This window comes from Melozone crissalis, unplaced genomic scaffold, assembly GCF_028551555.1.
Source record: "Melozone crissalis strain CALT ecotype California unplaced genomic scaffold, PUWL_Pcris_2 ptg000034l_1, whole genome shotgun sequence".
In the NCBI taxonomy this organism is placed as follows: domain Eukaryota; kingdom Metazoa; phylum Chordata; class Aves; order Passeriformes; family Passerellidae; genus Melozone; species Melozone crissalis.
Window position 1 is genome coordinate 6,761,663 of NW_026535812.1, and position 22,862 is coordinate 6,784,524.

General features: G+C 45.4%; 1 protein-coding gene across 1 annotated transcript; it reads left to right on the forward strand.

Moving 5' to 3' along the window:
- PCCB (propionyl-CoA carboxylase subunit beta) lies at window positions 1–21,915 on the forward strand. The gene is made up of 15 exons (XM_054283010.1): window positions 1–159; window positions 1,803–1,922; window positions 4,185–4,253; window positions 5,327–5,383; window positions 7,437–7,550; window positions 8,500–8,610; window positions 8,911–9,019; window positions 9,918–10,038; window positions 14,090–14,171; window positions 15,648–15,771; window positions 17,042–17,149; window positions 19,199–19,299; window positions 20,443–20,541; window positions 20,653–20,746; window positions 21,399–21,915. The coding sequence occupies exons 1-15, from the start codon at window positions 1–3 to the stop codon at window positions 21,518–21,520; spliced, it is 1,590 nt and encodes a 529-aa protein (XP_054138985.1). The 3' UTR covers window positions 21,521–21,915.
- Window positions 21,916–22,862: the final 947 nt, after the last annotated feature.

Consider the following 22,862-nt stretch of genomic DNA (forward strand, 5'->3'; position numbering starts at 1 on the left):
ATGGCGGCCGTGCGGGTGCTGCGGCGGGCGCTGGGCTTGTGCCGGGGCCGCGCCGCCTCGGGGGCCCGCCCGCCCCCCGTGCCCCAGCGCATCGAGGAGAAGCGCCGAGCCGCGCTGCTCGGCGGCGGCCAGGCCCGCATCGACGCCCAGCACAAGCGGGTGAGCCCAGCACAGGTGGCCGGAGGGGACAGAGCCCTGTCCCGCAGCCGCCGGGCCCACGCTGGCCGGGGAGGGCAGGCCGTGCACGGCGGGGCTCCGTTCCGCTCTGGGGACTCGCGGCTTCGCGTGGTGCTGCAGACACCCCTTTGCGGGAAGGTTTCCTCAAGCAGCGCTTAAGACTGCATTGCCTGTTACTCTGGGTAGAAAAAAGAACAATTGCTTTACTAATTCCTTTACCTCAGAGTGGTTATTGGTTGGCTGCAATATGTATGAGAGATACGGTAGACAGAAGTTGCAACTTCTGCCTGTCAATGCTAAGTCAGTTCTAGGTTGCTTAACACTTCTGAGCAACAGCTTCATCTTTACACCACTGTTGCAAATTTAATCTGATCTCTGAGATGAATGCAAAGAGTTACAAGAGTGGAAATAAAGCGGAGGAAAAGACAGGTGTGAGGGATGACAACAGGTGGGTTTTTAGTCTCCTGCCTCTGTCGTTCGTTCAGAATGTAGGCAGTGCTGATGGGAGTGACAGCAGAGGTTTCCTGTTTCTCTTTATCGCCACTTGCTGGGAGACCTTTTCAGCGTGGTGCAAGGTGGTTTGTAGGCATCAAGGAGGTGGGAATGGCGATTCCCATGAAGGCTCCCTCAGTGATCACTCTGCCTGTCAGCAGTGTCCCTCTCCAATTATACAACATGTGAAGAGAGTTCAGTCTTGCTGAGTTACATTCAAGACACTGACACACAAATACGCAAGCACTTCTGCACGTCTAGGGCCTCAAACAGCTTATGTTTTATATAAACTAATACTTTGGCTTACATTAGGCTTTCCTGCATTTCCTGCTTTTCATGAGCTTTTTGGCCTGCTGGTCAGATGGTTTGTAAAAGCTGAGCTGTGTTACAGTGTCATGTTGATGCAGGGTCATGTCATCCCCTAAAGGAGACAACCCAGGTGCCCTGCCCTTTGCAGACAAATGCTTACCATGGTTGGGAAGAACAGATTTGTTTGGTAGGTTAAGACATAAAGAACTTTGCAGTCATTTTTTACTACATAACAGTGAGCAAAGGACATGTATATCTGCTCAATTGATTCTGTTCTTGGCATTTCACCATTACTGTACTTTTGCCTGTAACAGTGTCCAGCTGGAAAAAAACCAGAAGGATTTTGTCAGGAGATCCCTGCAGGCTGTCACACTTCCTCTTCCCTCTTATTTACTGCAATCAAATAATATTTGAGCGCAGTGAATTGAACCCTCAGCTGTTGGGGAGCACTGGTCTAGCTGTGGAAGGGTTCCCTGGTTAAGAATAGAAAAAAGGTCTCAATAGCAGCATTTAAATGTATAGGCAAAAATAGCTGTGATGCATTTATATCCTGTTGAAAAGTCTCTGAGGTTGTTTCCTTTCTCCTGTGGTAGTGCTGCTCCAACAGTCAGCCTTCTTTTCAGAGTCTGGCTTGCATGACGTTTGTTTTTGAGGAGGATAATCACTGCACAGGCTATTTGCAGCTTTGGGGGCCTGCAGTTGCTTAATGGACCCTGTGTAACAGATCAGGTGAGGTTTTGCCTGATGAAACTGCATCTGCTGGGGGTCAGCAAACAGCCAGAATCACCTGGTGGCTCTGTTAATTGTTGCTTGCTCTGTTTCAGGGAAAGCTGACAGCAAGGGAACGAATTCTGCTGCTGTTGGACCCCGACAGTTTTGATGAATATGACATGTTTGTGGAACACAGATGTACTGACTTTGGGATGGACTCTAGCAAGAATAAGGTAGTTTTATTTCATATAACTCTTGTTTCAGTGTCCTCTGCTGTGCAGCCAGCCCACTGGTTGAAAATGGGCTCTTCTGTTCACATGTGATTTTACTATTTGTTTTCTCTTTATGTATAATTTTTTTTGTAAATTTGCTCTCATTACTTTCAGTTTCCATTTAATACCTTACAGAGTGTTCTATTGTCTAAACTTGATACCTTTTTTATAAGGTCACCTGTTTGGTTCAAATACCTTGCTGGGAATTGTCTTAGATTTGCATTTTAAACAGTAGAGGAGGCTGCAGAGCTTAGTTGTTGCAATTTCATCAATCAGATCAGATTTGAGGGGAAAATCAAGGGAGATATTTCTGTTTCCCTAGGTAGGATTAGAGTTCTTGGCTGAAACAACTCGGATCTATATTTATGCCTGCCAAACAATAGTCATGAAATCCTTGAGGTTTTACAATCTGATCTGGATGTTTGGGAGTCCCAGCATTTGTAGTGCTCTGTTATCCATTTGCACCCTGCTTGCTGAGGCACTTTCTGGTTATGTGGCCATGTATCCTAAACTAACATGGCACAGGGAGTTCCACACACACAGGGAAAATCTGTGGCTCCCTAAAGTCTCTCACCATGATGTTGATGCCTGATAATGTTCTACCTGGGAAAAGTGTTCTGCTGTGCTCTGGTAGAAGGCACCAGTGAGCTGCTGGGGTGTCAGTGCCTGGTGCTGATGTGCCTGTTCACTGGGAATCTTCCTGCAGCCAAAGGCTGCTTGCTGTGGGTTGTTGGTGTAGGGTGAGGAGCTCTCTGTGTGTGCCCTGTGCTGCACACAGTAATTACAACTTCTGTTTGTGCAGCTCTTAAACCACTTCCTTGGGTTTCAGTCCTTCAGGTTGTGGCTGAGGGAGGGGACAGCAGGGTTCCAGCAGAGGTGCTGGGAGTGGCAAAGGTGAAGGATTTGTTTGTTGGGTCACACGGGAGGCTGATGACACTTGGTGCTGGGAAGGATGTTGTGTTAGACCTCCTCCCCTCTCAGGGGATAGCAGAGCAAACATCTTTTCTCCTCTGTTGTTTTTACTCTGTCCCCCAGCAAACTCAACTGCCAGAGCTGCCTCTCATTGAGTTACTCCATGCTGCATCTCACACTGTTGATAACAAATTGCTATTTCTGAAAATAGGAGGGGCAGCAGAGTCCTGAGTGTGACAAGAGGGTTAATTTTTTCCTTGTGCTTCAGAATTCACCCTTCAGTGAGCTGCAGATTGTGTTTACAGAGCACAGTTTCACAACAGATGACCTAACTGTGGCCACTGAGCTGGAATATTAGTTTAGCATTGAATTTCTCAGAGTCGCTGGAACTTTCTGAGGGTAGGGTAGGACTTGTGCTCACATCCAGGCTGCTCTGTGGGCTGCTGGGGCCTTTGGGAGTCACCTTCACGTGGCAGTGGCTGAAGTCCAGGTGTGTGCTGCTGTTCTGTGTGCCAGGGGCTGAGAGCAGTGCTGTGTGTGAGCCTGAGAAAAGGCACCAGGCAGGGTGACCTTCCTGACCACAGATCACCTGGGCATGAGGGCTCCTTAGAGTGTCCCAGCAGCACACGCTTCCCTTTTTCCTTCCTTTTTTTTTTTTAATTTTAATACCAAACAACCAAAAGCACTTCAGTGCTTGAAATTCCCTTTTTTACTGACAAGCCAGCAAAGTTCCTTTCCTGCTGTTGTCTTGAAGGAATTCTATATATTTTTTTATTAGAAAGATGAAGCACATTTTAAGACTCACAGGCTCCATTTCCTTGGCCAGTTCTGTTTTCCCTTATTTACAGGGTGAAAAATGGGACAGGTCAAGTTCAAGTACTTGAGGTGACTGTAATTATATTTTTGGATCTGTCCAGGATTGGTTTTCATCCTGTATCAACACCTCAGAGGTTTGTGCCCTATGTCCATTCTTTCAAAACCATCAGCTAGTCCTGATAGAAGGTACATCCTGTCCTGTCTCTGAGGGCATAATTTGTCTTAATTTCAGATATTCTGAATTTGAAAGGAAACTGCTAAGTTCCCTGATCTTACTCTAATACATAATGAAGATGTGATATTACCTCTAGTTTTCCTTTTTACAGCTGGGGAAAATCTTTGTGGAGCCCCCCTGCAGCCATGGAAGATGAGACCTCCCAGGAAATCAGTCTTTGCTTTGTCTTAGTAGGAGTTTGTGGAAATTTTAGTAGACATCACTGTTGCTTTGATTTTTCTATCTATTATTTTCAATGAATTTGTCTGTTTTTCATGCAGTACCCTGGTGACAGTGTGGTGACTGGCCGTGGAAGGATTAATGGCAGACTGGCCTATGTTTTCAGTCAGGTAAGGTTTTTCTTGTTGTTAAGTAGTGGGAACTTACTTCAAAGGACAAGTTCACAATAGTTCAGCATGGCCATGTGGCAATGTACCTGTGGGAGGAAGCAGGGCACCCTCAGACAAGAAGCAAAAAAGTTTGTGATAGATAGCATATAAATAGATAAAATATACTTTTAATGTTAAAATATATTTTTTATATTAAAATAAAAGTATTTCAGAGGAAACATCTTAGGTAGAGACTTATCTTGGTCACTCACTGTGAAAGGCTTTCTTTGAGATCATTAGTAAGTGCTGCTCTGTTCTGGGCCACAAAGTAGCCTTTGTTCATTTGCTGTCATGGCCAAAGTGGCTGTAGCTGTGTTACCTTGGAGCAAGGCATAGACTCTGCCTTTTTTGTCTTGGATGTGTGCTCCTTCCAAGGACAGTCACTGGTACATGGGCCTGAGCATGTGGAGAGGAGCCAAACACAAACCTTCATTTTAGAGCACAAGTAGGGGGCAGTTTTTGTATTAGTAGAATTTAAGAGTGCCCCTTCATGATACACCCCTCCCTTTTTATATTTAAAGACCTTTTTCCCTCCAAATTGAGCTGCCTCCTGAGATGCTGAACCTTTTTGGTTCAAATGTCAGTCATGGCCATGCTGTCTCTGTCCACACAGTTTTTGGGGCTTCTTTGGGAGTGAGACTTGGTGGAATGCAACAGAGAAACTCCTTGGGAGCTGCCTCTGGGCTCTGTTAGTGCCAGGAGGTGTCAATATCCTCTTTTTCTTCTGGATCAGTCCCAGGGCCTGTTAGAGATTTTTCTGCTTAGGCATTTTGGCTGACACAGTCCCTACAGCACCCGTTGGACATAACTCATGGGTCTAGAATGGTCATGTGTCTCCAGGTTTGTATTTCCTCCTTGTGAAGGATGCTTGTATTGAGCTGGGATCATCTGCAGGCTGCACTGAGGGAGTCAGTTGTTTTGAAGCAGCATACCAAATATAGAGCACTGTAGGATTATGTTGTTTACTAGCAATAATTGACAGCATTTTACTGAAATTATTCTTTCCTTAATCTGAAAATTTGCTTTATTTTCAGGATTTTACTGTATTTGGAGGCAGTTTGTCTGGAGCTCATGCCCAGAAGATCTGCAAGGTAATATGGCACAGAAGAAAACAAAAAAAATTGTCAGCATTCTTTTTTCAGTCTGTTGTGATAATGACTTCGGAGAAAATGTTTGGTGACTGACTTTAGTGTGCTCTGACATGTGCCATGCCTGAGAGTGGTGCCTCTGGAAACTTTCTGAGTGTGGGTGAGCTTTTCCAGGTAATGCACACTTTGTTACATTCAGTTATGTTTTCTACTCTACTGCAAAGGGTGAGAGACTTGCCAAGTAAAAATATAAATTAACTACTCATTGTCCACTGGAGAAAAGAGGAAGGAATTCGGAGAAACTTTTTCCTCTAAACAGTGTGCTGTGAAAGTGTGTAATATTTAAAAAGAAAGCAAATGTAACAAGTAAACAGCCTGAAGATAATCAGTTTTACAACTCTGAGGTCACCTTGACCCTGACAGTTTCTCTTATCAAACACTTGTGGCTATTTATTCCTGTTTGTCTGCTTGTCTTGTGAGAAGGGTTTTTGAATCCCAGGACTGGGGAGACAAGAACTCCTTCATGGATGAGTGTTGAGTGCTGTGTACTGGGAAATCTTCCTGAATTTTCTTGCCATGGAATCAGAAACAATATTTTTGCTGTGGAAAGGCACAATGCCTTTTATGCTGTGGAAATAACTACTCTTTGCCATAGACTCTTCAGGAGTGTGTGGGTATAAAATTAGAAAACTAGATAACAACTATTTGGTTTTACCTGGTCTTGATATTAGGAAGGACTTGAATTACTCTTTCACACTGGAGCTTTGTGGTGTCTGTCCTGGGGAGGGGTGGAATGGCACTGAAATGATGGGATGGTTTCTGGTGGGTTTTCTTTGATCTCTTCTTTCTAAAGCAGCAGGGTCTGATCACAAAACTAGAAAAAATGTGGGGCCTTCCTGGTTGGTGCTGTTCTTGGTGAGCCCCAAAGCTGGAAGGCTCTAGGGGAATGAGTTGCTTTGGGGGTCAGTCTTTGTCAGTGCTTTAGAAAGAACTTGGAAGAGCCTTGGGAAAGAAAATCCATATCCAGGTCCCTGGAAAACAGCAGAACATGTCAGGGAATTCTGGGACTGTACAGAAATAGTTACCACCAGCTCCTGTTTGGGCTGGAGTTTTGGGTCTCCTGCCCACTGACTTGAGTGGCACCAAGTATCAACGCTTTCTGTGTTTCTAGGCAATATAAAACTCAAGGCTGATGCTACAAGCACTCTGAAAGATGGGACTGGATTTGTAAATCACTTAAGTTAAAGATTGTCTGAAATAATTTTATTACAATGATTGAAAGGACAGGGAAAAGCAACTTCAAAATTCAAAATGGGGATTAACTGATGTTTTACAAAAATTATTTAGGAGCTAAAGCAGATCTTGATGTTAAAACAGGTCTTAACATAATGTGCCAGTGCTGTAGTGTTATGAAAATGGCAGACATTTTACTGGAATTCAATAATCAGGAATATTTTGTGCAAGGAATGTAAGGAATTCAGTCCTCCTACTCAAGGCTCTGTTATAGTATTGTGTATGATCTTGAGGCAAGTAACCAAAATGATCAGAGCCCTAGAAAACAGGATGTGGGACTGAATTGATGGTGCTTAGCCTGGAAACATGAAGAGGAATATGAAGACTGGAGAGAGATTTGAGGTACTTGAATGTTCCCAAAAGTAAAGGCCAAGAATAGCTAATTGCTCTCCCTCACTGCTGTGTATCAAGACAAATGTAATGTTTAAATTTCTGGAGGAAAGATGTAATTTAGTCCTCCCAAAGAAGTTTTAAAAAGGGTAATCAAGCGTTAGAATATACAGCTTAGAGAGATTCCACAGCCACCACTGCAACAAACTGAGGAGCAGATGAGACACAACTGAGGGGATGTTTGAGGTGCAGTTGAGGCCCATTGTGAACAGGGGAAGCTCTCAGAGGCACAGCCCCTCTCCTGTGACCATGTCACAAACTCTGCATTATCCAGATCCAGTGCTGAGTGTGGAGATGCCCAGCTGGGAAGGCAGATATTCTTTGGGGTTCAGCTTAGCTGGGTCAGTACTGAGGAGTTTGTGTTCATCACTAGATCATGGATCAGGCTGCCATGGTTGGAGCCCCCGTGATTGGGCTGAATGACTCTGGAGGAGCCCGGATCCAGGAGGGAGTGGAGTCCTTGGCAGGCTATGCTGACATATTTTTGGTGAGTAGGCTGCTGCATGGCCAGGCACTTTGGCATCCTCAGAGGTGGGCACGACATGCAAGTGGGTGTTTGTAAGTAGATGTTAAGGTTGTTGTTCTGTTACAGCCAAAGGATAAAAGGATAATAAGACTCAGACCCTGGTTCTTTTCTTAGCTTTGGGGAAATTACCCAAGGGTCATGCTGAGCTCTGTAAAGCTCTGTGATCCAGTGTGTAGTGAGAATGGGGAATGTCCAGTGTTGATTGCTCTGCTGAAAGTTTTGTGTCCTAGACTTTTTCTCCAAGGCGCACTGCTGCTCATTTTTTCACAGAAATAACATTCTTTTATATGCTGCTAAAATACTTTTCATGAAGTTGCATGCACAGAACACTGTCCTTTCAGTAGAAAATCAGGTGGGATGTCAGGTCAGTCAGATGCTGCCAGGTTTTGGGTGCAGTCTGGGAGGAACAGTTACAGAATTCGTTGTGACCCACTGGAGCACCAAGCAGTGTGAGTGGATTTTTGAACAACACACTATCCATGCTGGATGGCAACAATTCACCTTTGTGTAAAATTCAAGCCAGTGCAGAAACCTGATTTTAAAAAATCCCTCCCTCACCTGGTCAGTAAGCTTGCTTCTACCTCTGAGCACAGTGTACCTACACACTCAAATATCAGGGACATCCACTCCTTCCCACTGCAGGCTCAGTGCAGATTTTTCCCTGGCAGCATCTGCTGAGGTGGCTCATGCTATCTCCTTTGCAGTCATTGCATGGCAAAGGGAATCAGCTGTATGGGAACAGAAATAAGAAACTCATTTTGGTTCAATTTGCATCAAGAGATTCTCTCCAGATATTTGTCTGCCAGTAGATAAAACAGTCCTGTTTGTGATGGTGAATTCTTGCAGAATCTGGGCACAGATTTAAAGATGCACTTTGGTAAAACCAGCTGGGTTTTTTTCCCATTTTCAGAGAAATGTTTTGTGTTCTGGTGTCGTTCCCCAAATCTCCCTCATCATGGGTCCTTGTGCTGGTGGAGCTGTGTATTCTCCTGCCTTAACTGATTTCACATTCATGGTGAAGGTAAGGGTTTGTCCTGAGCTGCTGCTGGTGACATTGATCACACACTAAGTGACCATATGGGAATGGGTATTTTCCAATATGATCTCCTGCTTTGGATTTTTATTTTGCGTGAAAAGTTGAGAAAAACTTTCCCAGGTAACTTGTGGACAATTGCATTTTCAGTGGATTTTAATGCAATGTAGCCTTTTAAAGAAATTTGTCCCTCATTTTAAGGGAAGTCTCTAGAGGCTGTGGCTGTTCCTTAGGTGCTTTTGCAGCTTGGCACTGGCATTCACTGTTCCTTCTTTTCCCCTACCCCAGGACACATCCTACCTCTTCATCACTGGGCCTGACGTGGTGAAGTCTGTCACCAATGAAGATGTCACCCAGGAGCAGCTTGGGGGTGCAAAGACACACACTGCAGTGTCTGGTGAGAGCTGGGGGCTTTACTGAACATGCTAATTGTGCTCAGAGTAAATGAGAGTAGTTCTGGCTAAACAGCCCATTGGCCAATCCAGATGAGTCTAAGGGACAAAGCTCTGCCTAAGCACAGGATCTGACTCTGCATCTGCTTTCCTGCAGCTCCTGTTTAGTAACAGAACACAAAGAAGGGAGAGTTCTGGGGTTTGGAAGAGAAAGCAGCAAACCCACAAAAGATGCTAGAAGTGGGAATACTGTCAGGGAGTAGGGCTTAGTGAAGTCAGCCTGGGGTGGGGATTTTTTGTTTGTTGTCCAGACATTTGCATGGGTTGAAAGATTCTCAGCAGTCCCTTGTTTGCTCACTAATGTGATTGATTGAACTGCTTAACTACAAACCAAGTGGCAGTGTGAGCTGAAGCACTTCTTCCCTCTTTTCCCCTCTGTGAAAACATCTGTGGGTCATGAATCTTCTCAAGACTGAAATCACTGTAGGATCTCAAATTCTGTGTGAACTGAGCTGATGATGAACCAAAACCACACACACAGATGCTGCCCAGATCCAGCTCTTTTATAAAAAGCACTTGTAGTCCAACACTTGGGTGCAGCACAGTAACCCAATCAGAGTTCCAGAAGGCTGGAATCCAGGTAGGGCTGTGCCAGCTGATAAACCACTTCACATTATTTGACATATGAGGTCAACAATGCAGACCTGTTCTGGAGGAAGTTTGACACAGCACTTGTTTTCTACATATTTTTAGCTGGTCAGATTTGGTGGCTTAAGACTCCTGATTGTTAACAGCTCAAGTTTAAAGAGTCCTGCTGTTGCTTGTTTCTATCTTTATTGGTATCTGTTTGGAAAGGAAGGCTTGCACAATGATTTCCATACCTGCTGTGCTGTGTCTGTGCAGGAGTTGCACACAGAGCGTTTGAGAATGACATCGATGCTCTGCTGAACCTCCGCGAGTTCTTTAATTATTTACCCCTGAGCAACCGGGACCCAGCTCCAGTGTGCGAGTGCCATGATCCCAGGTAAGGGCAGCCTGGCTGAGCTCTGGGCTCTCTGGGCACTGCATTTCATGGCTTCTCTGGCTTATGGGCACAGAGATAGGGGTGTTCTGTGCCTGGGATCTTGGCAGATAATTCTGCATTCTGTATGTGAATATGGGAAGTGTTCCAACATGTGTGTGTTCGCTGTTAGGTTTAATTCTGTTTTCTGAAAGGGCTGTTGTCCAGGCTGTGTGCAGAATGTGGGGAAAAGTAATCTCTGCTCAGGTGGGCTGCCCAGTCCCTTAGAACAAGCAAGAGAGGTAGGAAACAGCACAGTGAGTGGCAGTGGGGAGAACTTGCCCTGTTCTGTCAGCTGTGTCTGTTGGGCAAGTTCTGCTTGTAAGGGTTAGAGGTGGGCAGGCAACAAGGAGGCAGAAAGCTTTGTGTGTTATGTACTTGTCTCAGGCTCCTTGTGGAGTTGGCAACATAATACAGGAAGAACTTGAGCCATTTCAAGAGGGGAAAAATGGCAACTGTCTGGACTTTTATCAGGGAATTTTTCCAGGAGCTGAGAGACAGCCAGAGAGACAGCACGGGACACTGAGCAGAGAGCCTTGCTAGGGCTGGAAGGCAGAGAATGTCAGTGGAGTAAAAGCATTCTGACCCAAGCTCCAGTTGCACTCGAAATTCAGCCCTTTCCCTAGGGAACCCTCAAGAGGCTGTTGCATTCTCCTGCATGGGAGTGGTGCCTGAATTAGTTCCTTTCAGCTCCTCACATGTGTGTGATATGTCTTGGGGCTCTTCATGTGTGATGATTTTAATCTGTGAGTCTGAAGGTTATTTTCTCTTCATCCCTCATTGTGCTTTTCAGTGTCTGTGTAAGTTTGTTTGAGGAGGTGCTTTTGGATTGATTTTACAAATCACTGTGCTGGTCCCTGAGATACATTTCTCACTCTTTTAAAAAGAAATTTGCCATTTTCTTTTAGAGAATGGCCTGACAGGTCAATTAATTACTAGTCCTAAATTTTTCTGAGGTAGGTGTTGATCTTTAGGAGCTCATTAAACTGTGCCAGTCTGGTTCTGTTCTGTTCTCAGCTGCTCTGGTTTGTTAGTGACAAAACCAAAGCAAATCTCTTGTATTTGAGTTGGGGGATTATCTTTGAGGTTATCATGGTCTTTATAAGCATTCAACAAGTTGTACTGGGATAATTGATATCTACAGACTTGATTTTCGTGTTTTACTTTCACTGTAGAAGCAACAGTCCATTTTTTTAAATCAACGTACTTTATAATAGGCAGTTTATTTGTGAGAAGCAGTGAGGTTGTAGCTACTAAAGTAAAAGAGATTTGTGTCCCTTAAGAAAAAAAAGAACTGATTTTTTACAAGGCATGAGATATAATAAAAGCAATTTGTACTAAGAACTTCAGTTTAGTAGCCTTTATACATGTGAAGGCTAATATATTTGTTAAATTTATTTGGTTTTATAGCAGCATTTCCAATAGTTCTCCCATTTATGGTCCTAATGCACAGATTGGTATTATTTCATCTGGACAAACTGACATCTTAATAGATTCCTTCTGCTTGGGATTGATGTGTTTGATCCTTACAGCTGCTCCAGTCCCAGTCTGTTCCTCTAGAGTAATTGCTTTCTTACTGCATTGTTTTCACCACACAAAAAATTGCCACAAATTAAATGTAACCTACTTGTGCTTTTATTGTGAAGTCCTGGGGCTGTTGAGGGTTGTTTGATTGGTTTGTTTTTCCCTCTATTCAGGTAAGTTGTTTTTGGTGTTGAAAAATGCCAGCCTTGGCTGCTGAAGCTTGTGTTGGTGAGTGTGTGTTGGCTGTTGGTGAGTGTGTGTTGGCAGTGGCCTGGGTTCCAAGGGCTCACAAGCTTCTTGCCGTACCCAGCTGTCCCTGGTGAGATGTCCCCTGTCTTTGGGAGGTGTCTGATGCATTGCATTTGCTCCATGGCATGGTGGAATTTTACCTCTCTCTGTGTCTCTACAAACCTCTGGAGGAGGTTATTGCCAGCTGTTGGTAACCAAGAGCATTTTGACTTCTGCACTGAATGAAGCCCAGTGTCCATCTGGTGAGGGTGTCTCCAGCTGTCACAGGCTGTAACAATGAGCAGCAGTTCTGTCCCACCAAGTGGGAGCTGGGACAAACACCTCTGAAGCCCAGTGAGTGCAGCAGCAAGCTCCAGATGTCCTGTGTCTGTAGACATTTGAAGGAGATTTTCAAACATGGTGTCCTGGATAATGTCTTTGTTTTGCTGATGAGTATTTTAATGCTGTTAAAATTTCCTTCAGCACTGTGAATTTATGGGAGCAATAATTTCATCTTTTCACTACTATCCTTTGGGTACCACAGGTCACAGAGCTGTGTGGGACAGAGCTTGGAGCACATCTCTATCTACTTTACACTCAATAAAGTTTAGAATTGTTTTTATCTTAGGGTTTAGTATGTTAAAACAAGTTTAACTTCTTCAGATTAAGGTTCCATTGTATCATTTTATGGAAGTGTTCGTGTGCAGTATTTGTATTTGTATGGAAAAAGCACTTGAAGTGTTGCTGTCAGGTTTGTTCTATAAATGGCTGTGTCTCTTCCCTTCCCTGCAAGGGGCTGTGCCTCCCTCATCCCGTGTGTCTGAGGGAGCCCAGAGACAGCCATGGGGCTGCACTTTAAACTTTTATCTGATTTTGTCAAACTGCACATCACTTTCTTCAGTTTTGAATTGTGTGGCTGGAGCCTTGTGTTGTCTTATTCAAAATGTACTAAACCATGGCATTGTTAAAATATTAATTCAGTAAGAACTCCCATAGAAACACCATTTGTTACAGAGATCACTATTTTTATGGAATAGCACAAATATTATACTCCCTGAAACCTTCTCAGTGGTGACTGATAAAAATTGACACCCTGCACTGAATCCTCAGACCCAATGGGTGCCACTGCTGAGTGGATCCCTAATGAGGGTAATGTGAGCAAAGCTGGGGAACTGATCCTGTCACTGCTGATGGCATGGCAGGATCTGTGTTACAGGAAACCTGCACATGGAAATGTGTCACTGTAAGTGGAGAAACAGGAGAGTCTTTAAACACAGCCTGTGAAGGGAAGACACAGGGTGGATATGTTTTCTCTGTATGATTTCTCTGCTCTCTGCTTGTTTGGGGTGGGGAAATGAGCATGGAAAGGTTTCCTGCAGCTCAGTGTGTTCAGAGCTCCGGGTGACAGCGTGGGCAGGCAGTGTGCAGTTCTGAGGTGCTGTGTGTGACAGGGAGCCCTGGGCTGCCCTGGGACAAGGGCTCTGCCTGGCAGCTGCAGGGACTGGGCTCTGCTGCTGCCCTGTGTCCCCTGCAGCCTCTGGGCTGTGCCCCCAGGGTGCCTTGAGAGGCTGACCCAGAACAGAGGCTACACAGAGTTACAGGAATAAAGCAGGTATTTATTAAAAGGCCCTAAAAGGATACACCTTGGGCAGTACCAGAGCCCAGCTGTGGCTCTGCCCACGATGGGCGACTGGTCACAAGTTTTCACACTTTTATATGTTTTGGTCTATTTGCATTTTGGGGTCAATTGTCCAATTACAGCTTCAGGTTATGAAGTCCCATCTCCTGGTTTGCTCTCCTCAATTTGTTGTTGTTTACATGTTTTGGGCCTGAGGCTGTAACATTTGTCCTTGGTTCTCAAGCTGGAAAAGGATTGTTTTGTCTAACTACCCTGTGAAGAGAATTACTAATAGGAAGTTCAGAGTCACACACTAAGGCAGTAGAGAATCTGAAAAATATGGAAGCTAAAACATAAGGCATCAGCCACACCCGTGTGTCCCGTGAGCCGGCAGTGCCCCCTGCAGCCCGGCCGCCTCCCGGCCGTGTCCGCACAGCCCCGCCGGGAGACAGCACAGCTGCCTCTGGAAGAGGGGTCTCCTTCAGCAGGAGGCTGCTCAGGCTGCCCCAGATTAACAGAACCGGTTCTTTTCTCCATATCTGAGGAGGTTCTGAAGTTTCTGAGAGGTGGAAATGTTTACTTGAATTTTTGGTCTTGGTGTTCTTTTGGTCTTTAAATGTTGTTGCTCACACTTGCTCTCCGCAGTGACCGTCCTGTTCCAGAGCTGGACACCATTGTCCCAAGTGAGTCAGCCAAGGCCTATGATATGCTGGATATCATACACTCCGTAAGTCTGACAGTGTTCACGTTAAAGATGCATATATTAATTACATTCTGGGTCTAAATAATGCACAGAAACCAGGAGAATGGCACTGAAGATACAGATACTGTTACTTATTTATTTCAGTCTTTATAAGTGACTATTGCTACCTGTGAATGGGCAACAAAAACTGCAGGGGGAAAAATATTTTAACAGAATCCCAAGATTTGTTTTCAGGATACATCTTATGCTGTATATACAGATGAAGGATGTTGCAATTTAATTCTTTCTGGGGTCAGAAGCCCCCTTGAGTTCTGCTGCTTGGGCCTTCCCTGAACCTTGGTGCTTCTGTCTTGGATTCTGGCACTTCTGTATAAAAGTAATAAAGTACCCAGGATGCAGAGATTTACCCTTCCCTGTTTATGCTAAGAGATAATGTACATATGCAGTACAAGAAAATACATGTCTATTTTTTTGAAATGACAAAGTTTGCAACCGGCTGCATTTAGACTCATTTTAGTGGTGAAAGCAAGCTCAGGGTATTTTTAATCCCTGGATTCTTCCACTGTGATTTTCAGCACTGTGTGTAATGAAAGTTAAAAGGTGGCATGTAATAGAAATCATTAGGTGAATTAGGAGAAAACCCTCAAGCCTTCCCACAGATTTTGGGAAGTATTAAGGAAAGAAATAACACCACTTTTATACTGCTTACATTTTTCACAACTTTTTAAAAACTGAGGCTGATGAAATGACTGGCACACTGCAATGTATATAGGAACAGCTGCCAAAAACAGATGGAACTGGGGAATCCTGCTGGAAGCCCAGGCAGCCATGTGTAGGTGTCGCTACTGTTCCATGGATGATTCTGATCTCCTGGAACGTGCTGAGTTCTGATCGTGCCTCATGCACCAGGGCTGTCCCTGGCAGGGCACACACAGCTCCAGCCCGAGGGAAGTGCAGCCACAGGGGTGTGTGGTTCCAGGGGGATGCTGCCTGGGCACTGTATTCCCTGTATTCCCTGGGGCACGGCCAGCACTGACCCTGGGGCAGCAGGGCTGTGCTGGCTTCTCCAGGAAAGGGCTCTGAGCTTGCCAAGAGAGAGAGATTACATCAAATGTGTCACCGGGAGCTTCTGAGCTCCAGGAAGTACTGTTTCATCACTGGAAATCGCTCTGTAAGGCTGTTGCTAATTAAGAGGTGAGAAAGAAGTTCTTAACATGTGATTTGCATTTTGTTCTAAGCCAGGAAGAAAGGCTCCCTTCAGTCATAAAGGTGTTCCCTGATGGAACACTTAACTGACAGTTTTGGTAGTTTCTGTAGTTAATTCTTGCAGTGTAGGCTGCAAAGACTAAAAGGTTTTTCTCCCTCTCTTTCCTTCAAAATTCTGCAAGTTCTGAACTCTTTTAACAGTTGCAATACTAAGGTAGCTGAGTTTGTGTTTGCCTGTGTATTTATGCACCTCTGCTTGGCCTCATACGAGCTCTGCCTGCCTCTCCCTTGCAGATTGTGGATGAGAGGGAATTCTTTGAGATCATGCCGAGCTATGCCAGGAACATCGTGGTTGGCTTTGCCAGGATGAACGGACGCACCGTTGGGATCGTGGGCAACCAGCCCAAAGTAGCCTCAGGTTGGAGCCCAGTGTGAGCTCTTACAGTGCCTTGCCTCTGTCTCTTTCCCTGCATGCTGGGTAAGGTCAGAGCTGTTGTGTTGTGTGCTCCTCCACTCATTCTGTGGTTTTCCACTGCTTGCTTTGTCTTGAACCTCACTGTAATACAGCTGTGAAACGAACTGCAAACCATTTCTTTAGTGGCTAACAAGGTGATCTTGCTCCCAGGTGATTAAATCAGTGCTGCATCCAGCCCAGGAGGAGCAGCAGCTGCACACAGGGTGGGGATAAGAGCACCACTCATTTGGCAGCAGCCTGTAATTAACTGGGGTAACCATAGCATGGAAACCTCACACTTCCTTCCATGGCAGTAATAACCCTAAAACTCATCTGTAGGGTGAGGAGACTTCGCTATCTCACTGTAAGTGAACAGTGCAAAGCCTTCAGATGCACAAGTGTGGAGCTCTTTACCTCACATGGTTTGGATCTGAAGGTACCATGTGCAGCTCTAGCTAATATCACCCTTCATAACTGTCAGGGATTTTACTTTCTCTCCTTACTCAGTAATTTCTGAAGTGACCTTCCCTAGTCAGAACATTCTGGTTTTCTCCTTTTTTTAATTCTTGTATCTATTTGTTTGGAAAAATCAGATGACCCAGTATGGTATTTCATTCATTTCATCTCTACAAGATATGAGCATCAAGAAACTAGACAGAAGGTTTTAATATAAATTTAACCTTCATTTAGCATTTTAAATTTTAACAGCTCATTTTAACATTTCATATAGAGGCTTTGATACAAAATGTGTTTTGTTTTAATATAGTTGTAAATAATATAATTCTAAATGGCACTGAAACAGAAACACTTCACAGTGTGTCTACCAGAAATGCTGATTTTTCTCAAAAATTATTGGACTGTTTAATGTTTGTGGTTTTTTAATGGAGAACTCTGTTACCTTTCAGTATGACTGATCTGAAAAATACTAATGAAGAGAGAGTTACAGAAAAGTGTTTTAAATTATATGTATGATATTAAACTGTTATGTTTTGGGATAGAAAGTCTTTGCACACAGGATCAGAAAAATGAAATGAGCCTTTGAGTGTAGCTTGTTCTGTGATGTTACTTCTAAACCAGGAAAGCTTCATGGCAGATTATCTCCACATTATCTACAGATAAGCTTTTCCTTTGTTTTAAGAAGACAACACAGCTAAAATAGTGTGGTTTTGAGTTACCTTGAATTACTGCAGATCCCTGGAGTTGCTAACCCCTTTTTCTGTGCTCTTAACCTCAGGGTGCTTAGACATAAACTCTTCTGTGAAAGGAGCCCGCTTTGTTCGGTTCTGTGATGCCTTCAACATCCCCCTGATCACGTTTGTGGATGTTCCTGGGTTTCTGCCAGGTATGCCTTACCCCTAGAGTTCATGTGGTGCATGGTGGTGGTGGTGTTTGTGCTAAAAATCCATTTTCAGAACTCTGAGAAGACTTTTGCTACTGTAGACTTAAATCAGGTTTTAAATTCCCTCTTTTTGGGAGAGAAATTCTGTATTCTAACTACAGTAGTCATCACAAAGGACAGTGAAATGTGCAAGAAATTGCAGGAAAATGGAATAGTGCCTAACTAACCAGTGTGTCAGGAGTCACAAGGCTTTGCTGGGATTACCTAAGGAGAGAGACACATCACACAGCCAGGTAATACTGCAGTCTCCAGCAGCCTGCCAGACACACTGGGATGGCCAGTTTGCCAGGGCCAAGCTTGGGGACACCATGCACTGGAAAGCTCTGTCCTACTGCCAAAAGCTGTGACTGTGACCTGTGCAAGGGGAAAACCTGCATTCCCTGGAGATGCTGCCCTTGTTCTGAGTGGTGTGAGGTTACACTGATGGCTGTATTATACCAAGGGAAATGCTGAGCTGTGTTTTTAGGTGTTGTTTGCCCTCCACAGCTCTTGCTGGGCAGGGTGGCAGCAGCAGGCCCTGCACAGGCTGTGCTGGGCCAGGGGAGGCAGTCCAGTGCTGTGTCCCCGTTTGTGGGACAGGACGAGGGGAGAGTTCACTGCTGGCTCTGGGAAGGGAGCAGTGGCAGCCAGGGCCACTGGAGGATTTTCCACCCACATCTGCTGCACCTGCTGCCCAGAGGGGCTGTTACAGTCCTGTCACTCAGACCTAGGGCTCTGGGTAGACACAAAGGAGAAAATCAAATAGTTTCAAGAGATAAAAACCACTAAACTTTACTGGAAAACTATAGAAAATTAAGGAACATTAGCAAAACAGTAAATGCAGCATAAGATCACTTATCAAAACATAGACTTAGACCACTGAACATAGAAAACCTTTAAACCCATTCAATGTCACATTCTGTAAGAAGAGAGTTAGAAGGAGGAGGAAGGGAAAACATCAGAAAGACAGAAAAGATACAGAAAAATAGCTTCCAGCTCCTAGGTTCCAGTGATGTAAAACTCCAAGATAAAGGTAAAGGACAATGTGCTTGCCTCATGCTCAGGCTTCTTAAAGGCTCTTTGATGCTCCAAGACACTTCTCAGTGGAAAACGCCTGTGTTTAGAGGTACATCAGTGGGGAAAGGGCTGTGATGAGCCTGCTTTCAGCACAGGCTCTCTGAGCAGGTAATATTAAAATGACCCATTACAAAACAGGTTGAGAGAGAACTGAAATGTTATACAATCAAGTCTAATGTTAATACTGTTGTATAAACCATGGTTTACCTTGAGGCCTCTGCAGTTCTCAAAGGATCAGGATATGACTATTCCACATTCCAGTTCCTGTTTTAATACAATGGAGTTGGCACATTTTAACCAGGAGTTCCTCTCCTTCCTCGCCAATGTAGGCTCAGCCTTGTCGCCTGCTATGGACCAGGCAGTAGCTTGGTGTAAGCAGACACTCCAGCAATCCAGATTTGAGCAGTTGCTCAGAATCCAAGAACTGTTTCCATATAGCTAATTCAAAGTAGTGACTGCTACTGCACAATAAATATTGATTGTTACTACACAATAAAATTTGGTTTGAAAGCAGATAAACGGAAGAAGAAAAAAAAAGACAAACCTAAAGAAATGAGACCTGAGGTTTGATTATATGATCCAAAAACTGCTGTGTTTTAAGGAATTTGGCAAGATTAGCCCATTAGCATTAGAAATCTCAGATTAACTAACAGATTCTCTTTCCTCCTGCTGGTCACATCTGGAGTCTTGAAAATGCTCTAAATGTATTTTGTTCCTATGGAGGTCCCATCTAGCTGAGCTTGGCTTCTCTGATCTTCCATACAAACAGCCGCTGCTCTGATTGTTGAGTTGCTCAGTATTTTGCAGAGAACACTGCCTGGCATGATCTTCTCCAGGGTATTAACATGGCTGTGGTGGTGGTCAGGTTTGCTCCTGGTGATGGATGATGGGCTTGTGTGAATTCCCTGGAGTGAAGCAGTTCCCTGTCCTTTGCAGGCACGGCTCAGGAGTACGGGGGGATTATTCGTCACGGTGCCAAGCTGCTCTTTGCCTTTGCAGAGGCAACTGTGCCTAAGATCACTGTCATCACTAGAAAGGTAAGCTGGCAAATTCCATGGAGGTCTTCCAGAGTTCCTTTTGAACTAGTGACAATTTTAGTTAAACCAAGCTTTGTCCGTCTGTCCCAGTGGTGCTTTCTATCATTGTCACATCTCTGTTTGTCCCATTTGGTAACACCTCCTTGTATAACATTACGAGAGGCCACTTCTATTCCCAGACCTTAGTTCCTTCCTTCCTCTTGTCTCTGTACCCATCTGGAACTCCCAGTTTCTACTCCCTCCTTTCTCTCTGGAATGCCTTCACTCAAGTACTTGTCCTGTGTCACCCAGCCTGTCTCACTAAGGACATGCCATCTGTTTGCAGCAATTCTGCTTTCTTGCCTCTTGGGCCTCCCTCTGCAAACCCAGAACTGGCTACATCTGTCTTCTGCTGTCTGCAGGTTGAACACTCATGTGGCTTCTTTTCCTTCCCAGACTTCTGCCATGCTCTACCTCATCTTCCTTTCTCCATAAGGTACCTGATACCCTACTGCCATAAGCTCTGGGGCTGGCACCTTACAACCTTAGCCTTCTCCTTGCTGCTCTGCCCCTCCTGCTTGTTTTTCTGGTACTCTTTTGGCTTGTCATGGCAAAAATTAAGAAGAAATTTCTGTTCTTTGCTTTCTCTGATTTTTCCAAGTATTTCCATGCACTACTTGTCCATCCTGCAGCCCTGCTGCACTGTTCAGTACTGCCCTGACAGGGACTGCACTGCAGTTTGCTCTGCAGTCCTGCAGTATCTGTTCATCACTGCTGTCTGGAGCATTTCCAGTTCCAGAGTGGAGCACTGCAGAGCCTGAGTGCTGCATTCCCTGGCCAGGAAATTCCAGAAGCACACTGCCTGCTTGGTTTGTGTGCATGTGCAGGGTGCAGGTTGAGGCCTGCTGGATACACACTGACCCCTCCCCGCCTGCCTTGCAGAATGGGCTTTGTCAGCAGCCCCCCTTCCTTGCTCTTTTGGGGCTCTGGTTGAAGTGGTGTCTGTTCCTAGGAGATGGCTGCCACAAAGTGGAGATGCTCACGCTCTCCTTCAGAGAAAAGCCCCAGCTGCTTGTCTCTGGACTAGAAAAAGCTGCAGGAGCAATGCAGGCTATTGCTGCTGCAAGGCCACTCCTGGAGTGGCTGCCCTGGTTTGTGTCACAGGCCTATGGAGGTGCCTACGACGTGATGAGCTCCAAGCACTTGCGAGGAGATGTGAACTACGCCTGGCCCACAGCTGAGGTGGCCGTGATGGGAGCCAAGGTGAGTCCAGGCCCTCCTCACTGCGGTGCCAGCACGGTGGCAGGGCAGTACTCCCTCACCTGGAGGGCACAGCCTGAGGGCCTGTCACTGACAGAGTCCTTCTGTTCCCAGGGTGCTGTCCAGATCATCTTCAGAGGAAAGGAGGCAAATGCAGAGGAGGAGTACGTGGATAAGTTTGCAAACCCTTTCCCTGCTGCTGTAAGAGGTATGGTCATCTCCCACACTGTGTTTCACTTGGTTTAGCATTGCATGGAGATAAAGTTGTGCTATTGAGTAAACCTTTTGCTAACAATTAAGTTATTTAGGTGAGGTAGTTGTGTCTGAGTTAGAAAGGTGATGCTTAACCACAACCTGTGCATGTGGACAACATCTGGACACAGGACACATCTTCAGCTGCAAAGAGCTTGGTGAAAAGCAGGGACTGCTCTGTGAAGTGCATTTTCAATGATGTCAATAGTAGAAGGTGTCTCAAAATTCAGCCTTTTCCTTTATGGCATAGGTGCTTTGACAATCTTTTATGCAGCCCTCAATGCAAAGCAGTGGTCTGAAGAAAGATTAGGGCCAGTTATGTTCTCCAGAACTCTCAGTTCTCAAGTTTTTCCATTGCTTCTACTTCCAGTTTTGGAGTAGTAACTGTGCTCTAAAAGGCAAGTTATATTCAGAATTAAAAAACAGACTCAGGAGTGTTTCCTTCTCAGTCTATTTTAAATGTAGTTAATTTATAACTTGTGAACTTACTTATTCCAGCCATTGTTTTGATTTTGCTAACTTATGGGTTAGCCTAGGCACAGAAGGCTGGGAGGCAAACACTTCATGGTTGGTCAGGTTGAAGGTTTTTTTGTTTTCATCTTTTGCAGGGTTTGTTGATGACATCATCCAGCCTTCGACCACCCGCACTCGCATCTGCCATGACCTCGATGTCCTGGCCAGTAAATCCCAGTCCAGTCCTTGGAAGAAACATGCCAACATCCCACTGTGAGGGTGAGCAGGGGCTGCCCATGCTGGGAGACATTCTGAATATGAGTTCTGGTTAACTCTCTGGTTAATGGAGGGCTGCTTGGCAATAGAAATAGTTCTTTTAATTTTGATTTTTGCCAATAATCATCAATAAATCATAGCATATATTTAATCTGGGGGTCTGACCAGTTTGCCTCTCTAAACCCTTTCTTGGTGGTTAATACTCAACACACCCTGCCCTGCCTGCTGCAGGTGAGCTGTTACTAATTGCTCAAGGTCAAACATTCCTTGGCTCCCTCTTTCCATAGGCCCTGGAGGTGGCTCAGTCCTGCCTGAGCCACCTCCCACCCCAAGGGAAGTTGGACCCCTGTGGAGTTCAAGGGTATTCCACTGCCACAGACTTTGGAGTTTGGCTCCACCACTGACTGAGAGAGGAAAATCCTGAGCTTGGATTCCAGTGCCCTGGGGACCAGGCCCTGCTGATCCCAGACTCAGTTGTTCTGTTCCTCTGTTAGTCTGGCCCGTGGCAGCTTTTCCCTGCTGCCTGCAGCAGCTGGGTCTAAGCCCCAGGACAGAGGTGGGTGGCACAGGGGAGGCACAGCCAGTCCACTCTTAAGAACAGCAGACAAAAAAGGGCAGTTTTGGTGGGACATGCATACCCTCCCCCCTCAGCAGAGGCTGGAACAGAGACCTCCAGATGCCCCTTCAGCCTCCATTCTCTGGGATTATTTGCCAGCCTGGCCAGGAACCACTGCAGGAGGCGTTACTCTGATCAGCTCTGGGCCTGTGCTCACCTGCTCAGTAGAAGCCGCAGCTTCCCTCCAGCCCCAGGGCAGCGAGGAACAGCCACTGTCACATTCAGTGCTGCTGCTGTGGGCACCTGGCTGCCCTGAGTAACTGGGATTTGTTGTGTGACAGAGCCTCCCTACCTGCACTGCAGCTGCTGCTGCTCACACCCAGCACGAGCCTGAAGGAGCAGAGCTAGGACAGCCGTGGCCCAGGCAGCTTCTCTTCCCAGCAAGGTGCAGTGAGTAGAGCTGTGGAGCTTGAGCCTCTACCTGGGGGGGAAAGCAACAGCTGAACATCATCTAAAAGCACAATATAAAAGGAGCAGCACAAGGAGGAGTTCCAGCTCCCCTGGTGTTTGGCTGCATGGGAGGGAGGCAGCACCTTCAGGCTGCAGACACACTGGCTGTCCTGTGTGGCTTCTGTATGAAAAGGCTCCTGGTGCTGTCCCAGGGAACAGAGCTGGCTGCAACAGGGGAAGGTAAATTCAAATGTTACTGTGGTGAATGTCATGGCCATGGTGGGAGTTCCTAGTTAACTGTGAGAAAACTGTAAGGGTTTATAATGCCCAAGAAGAT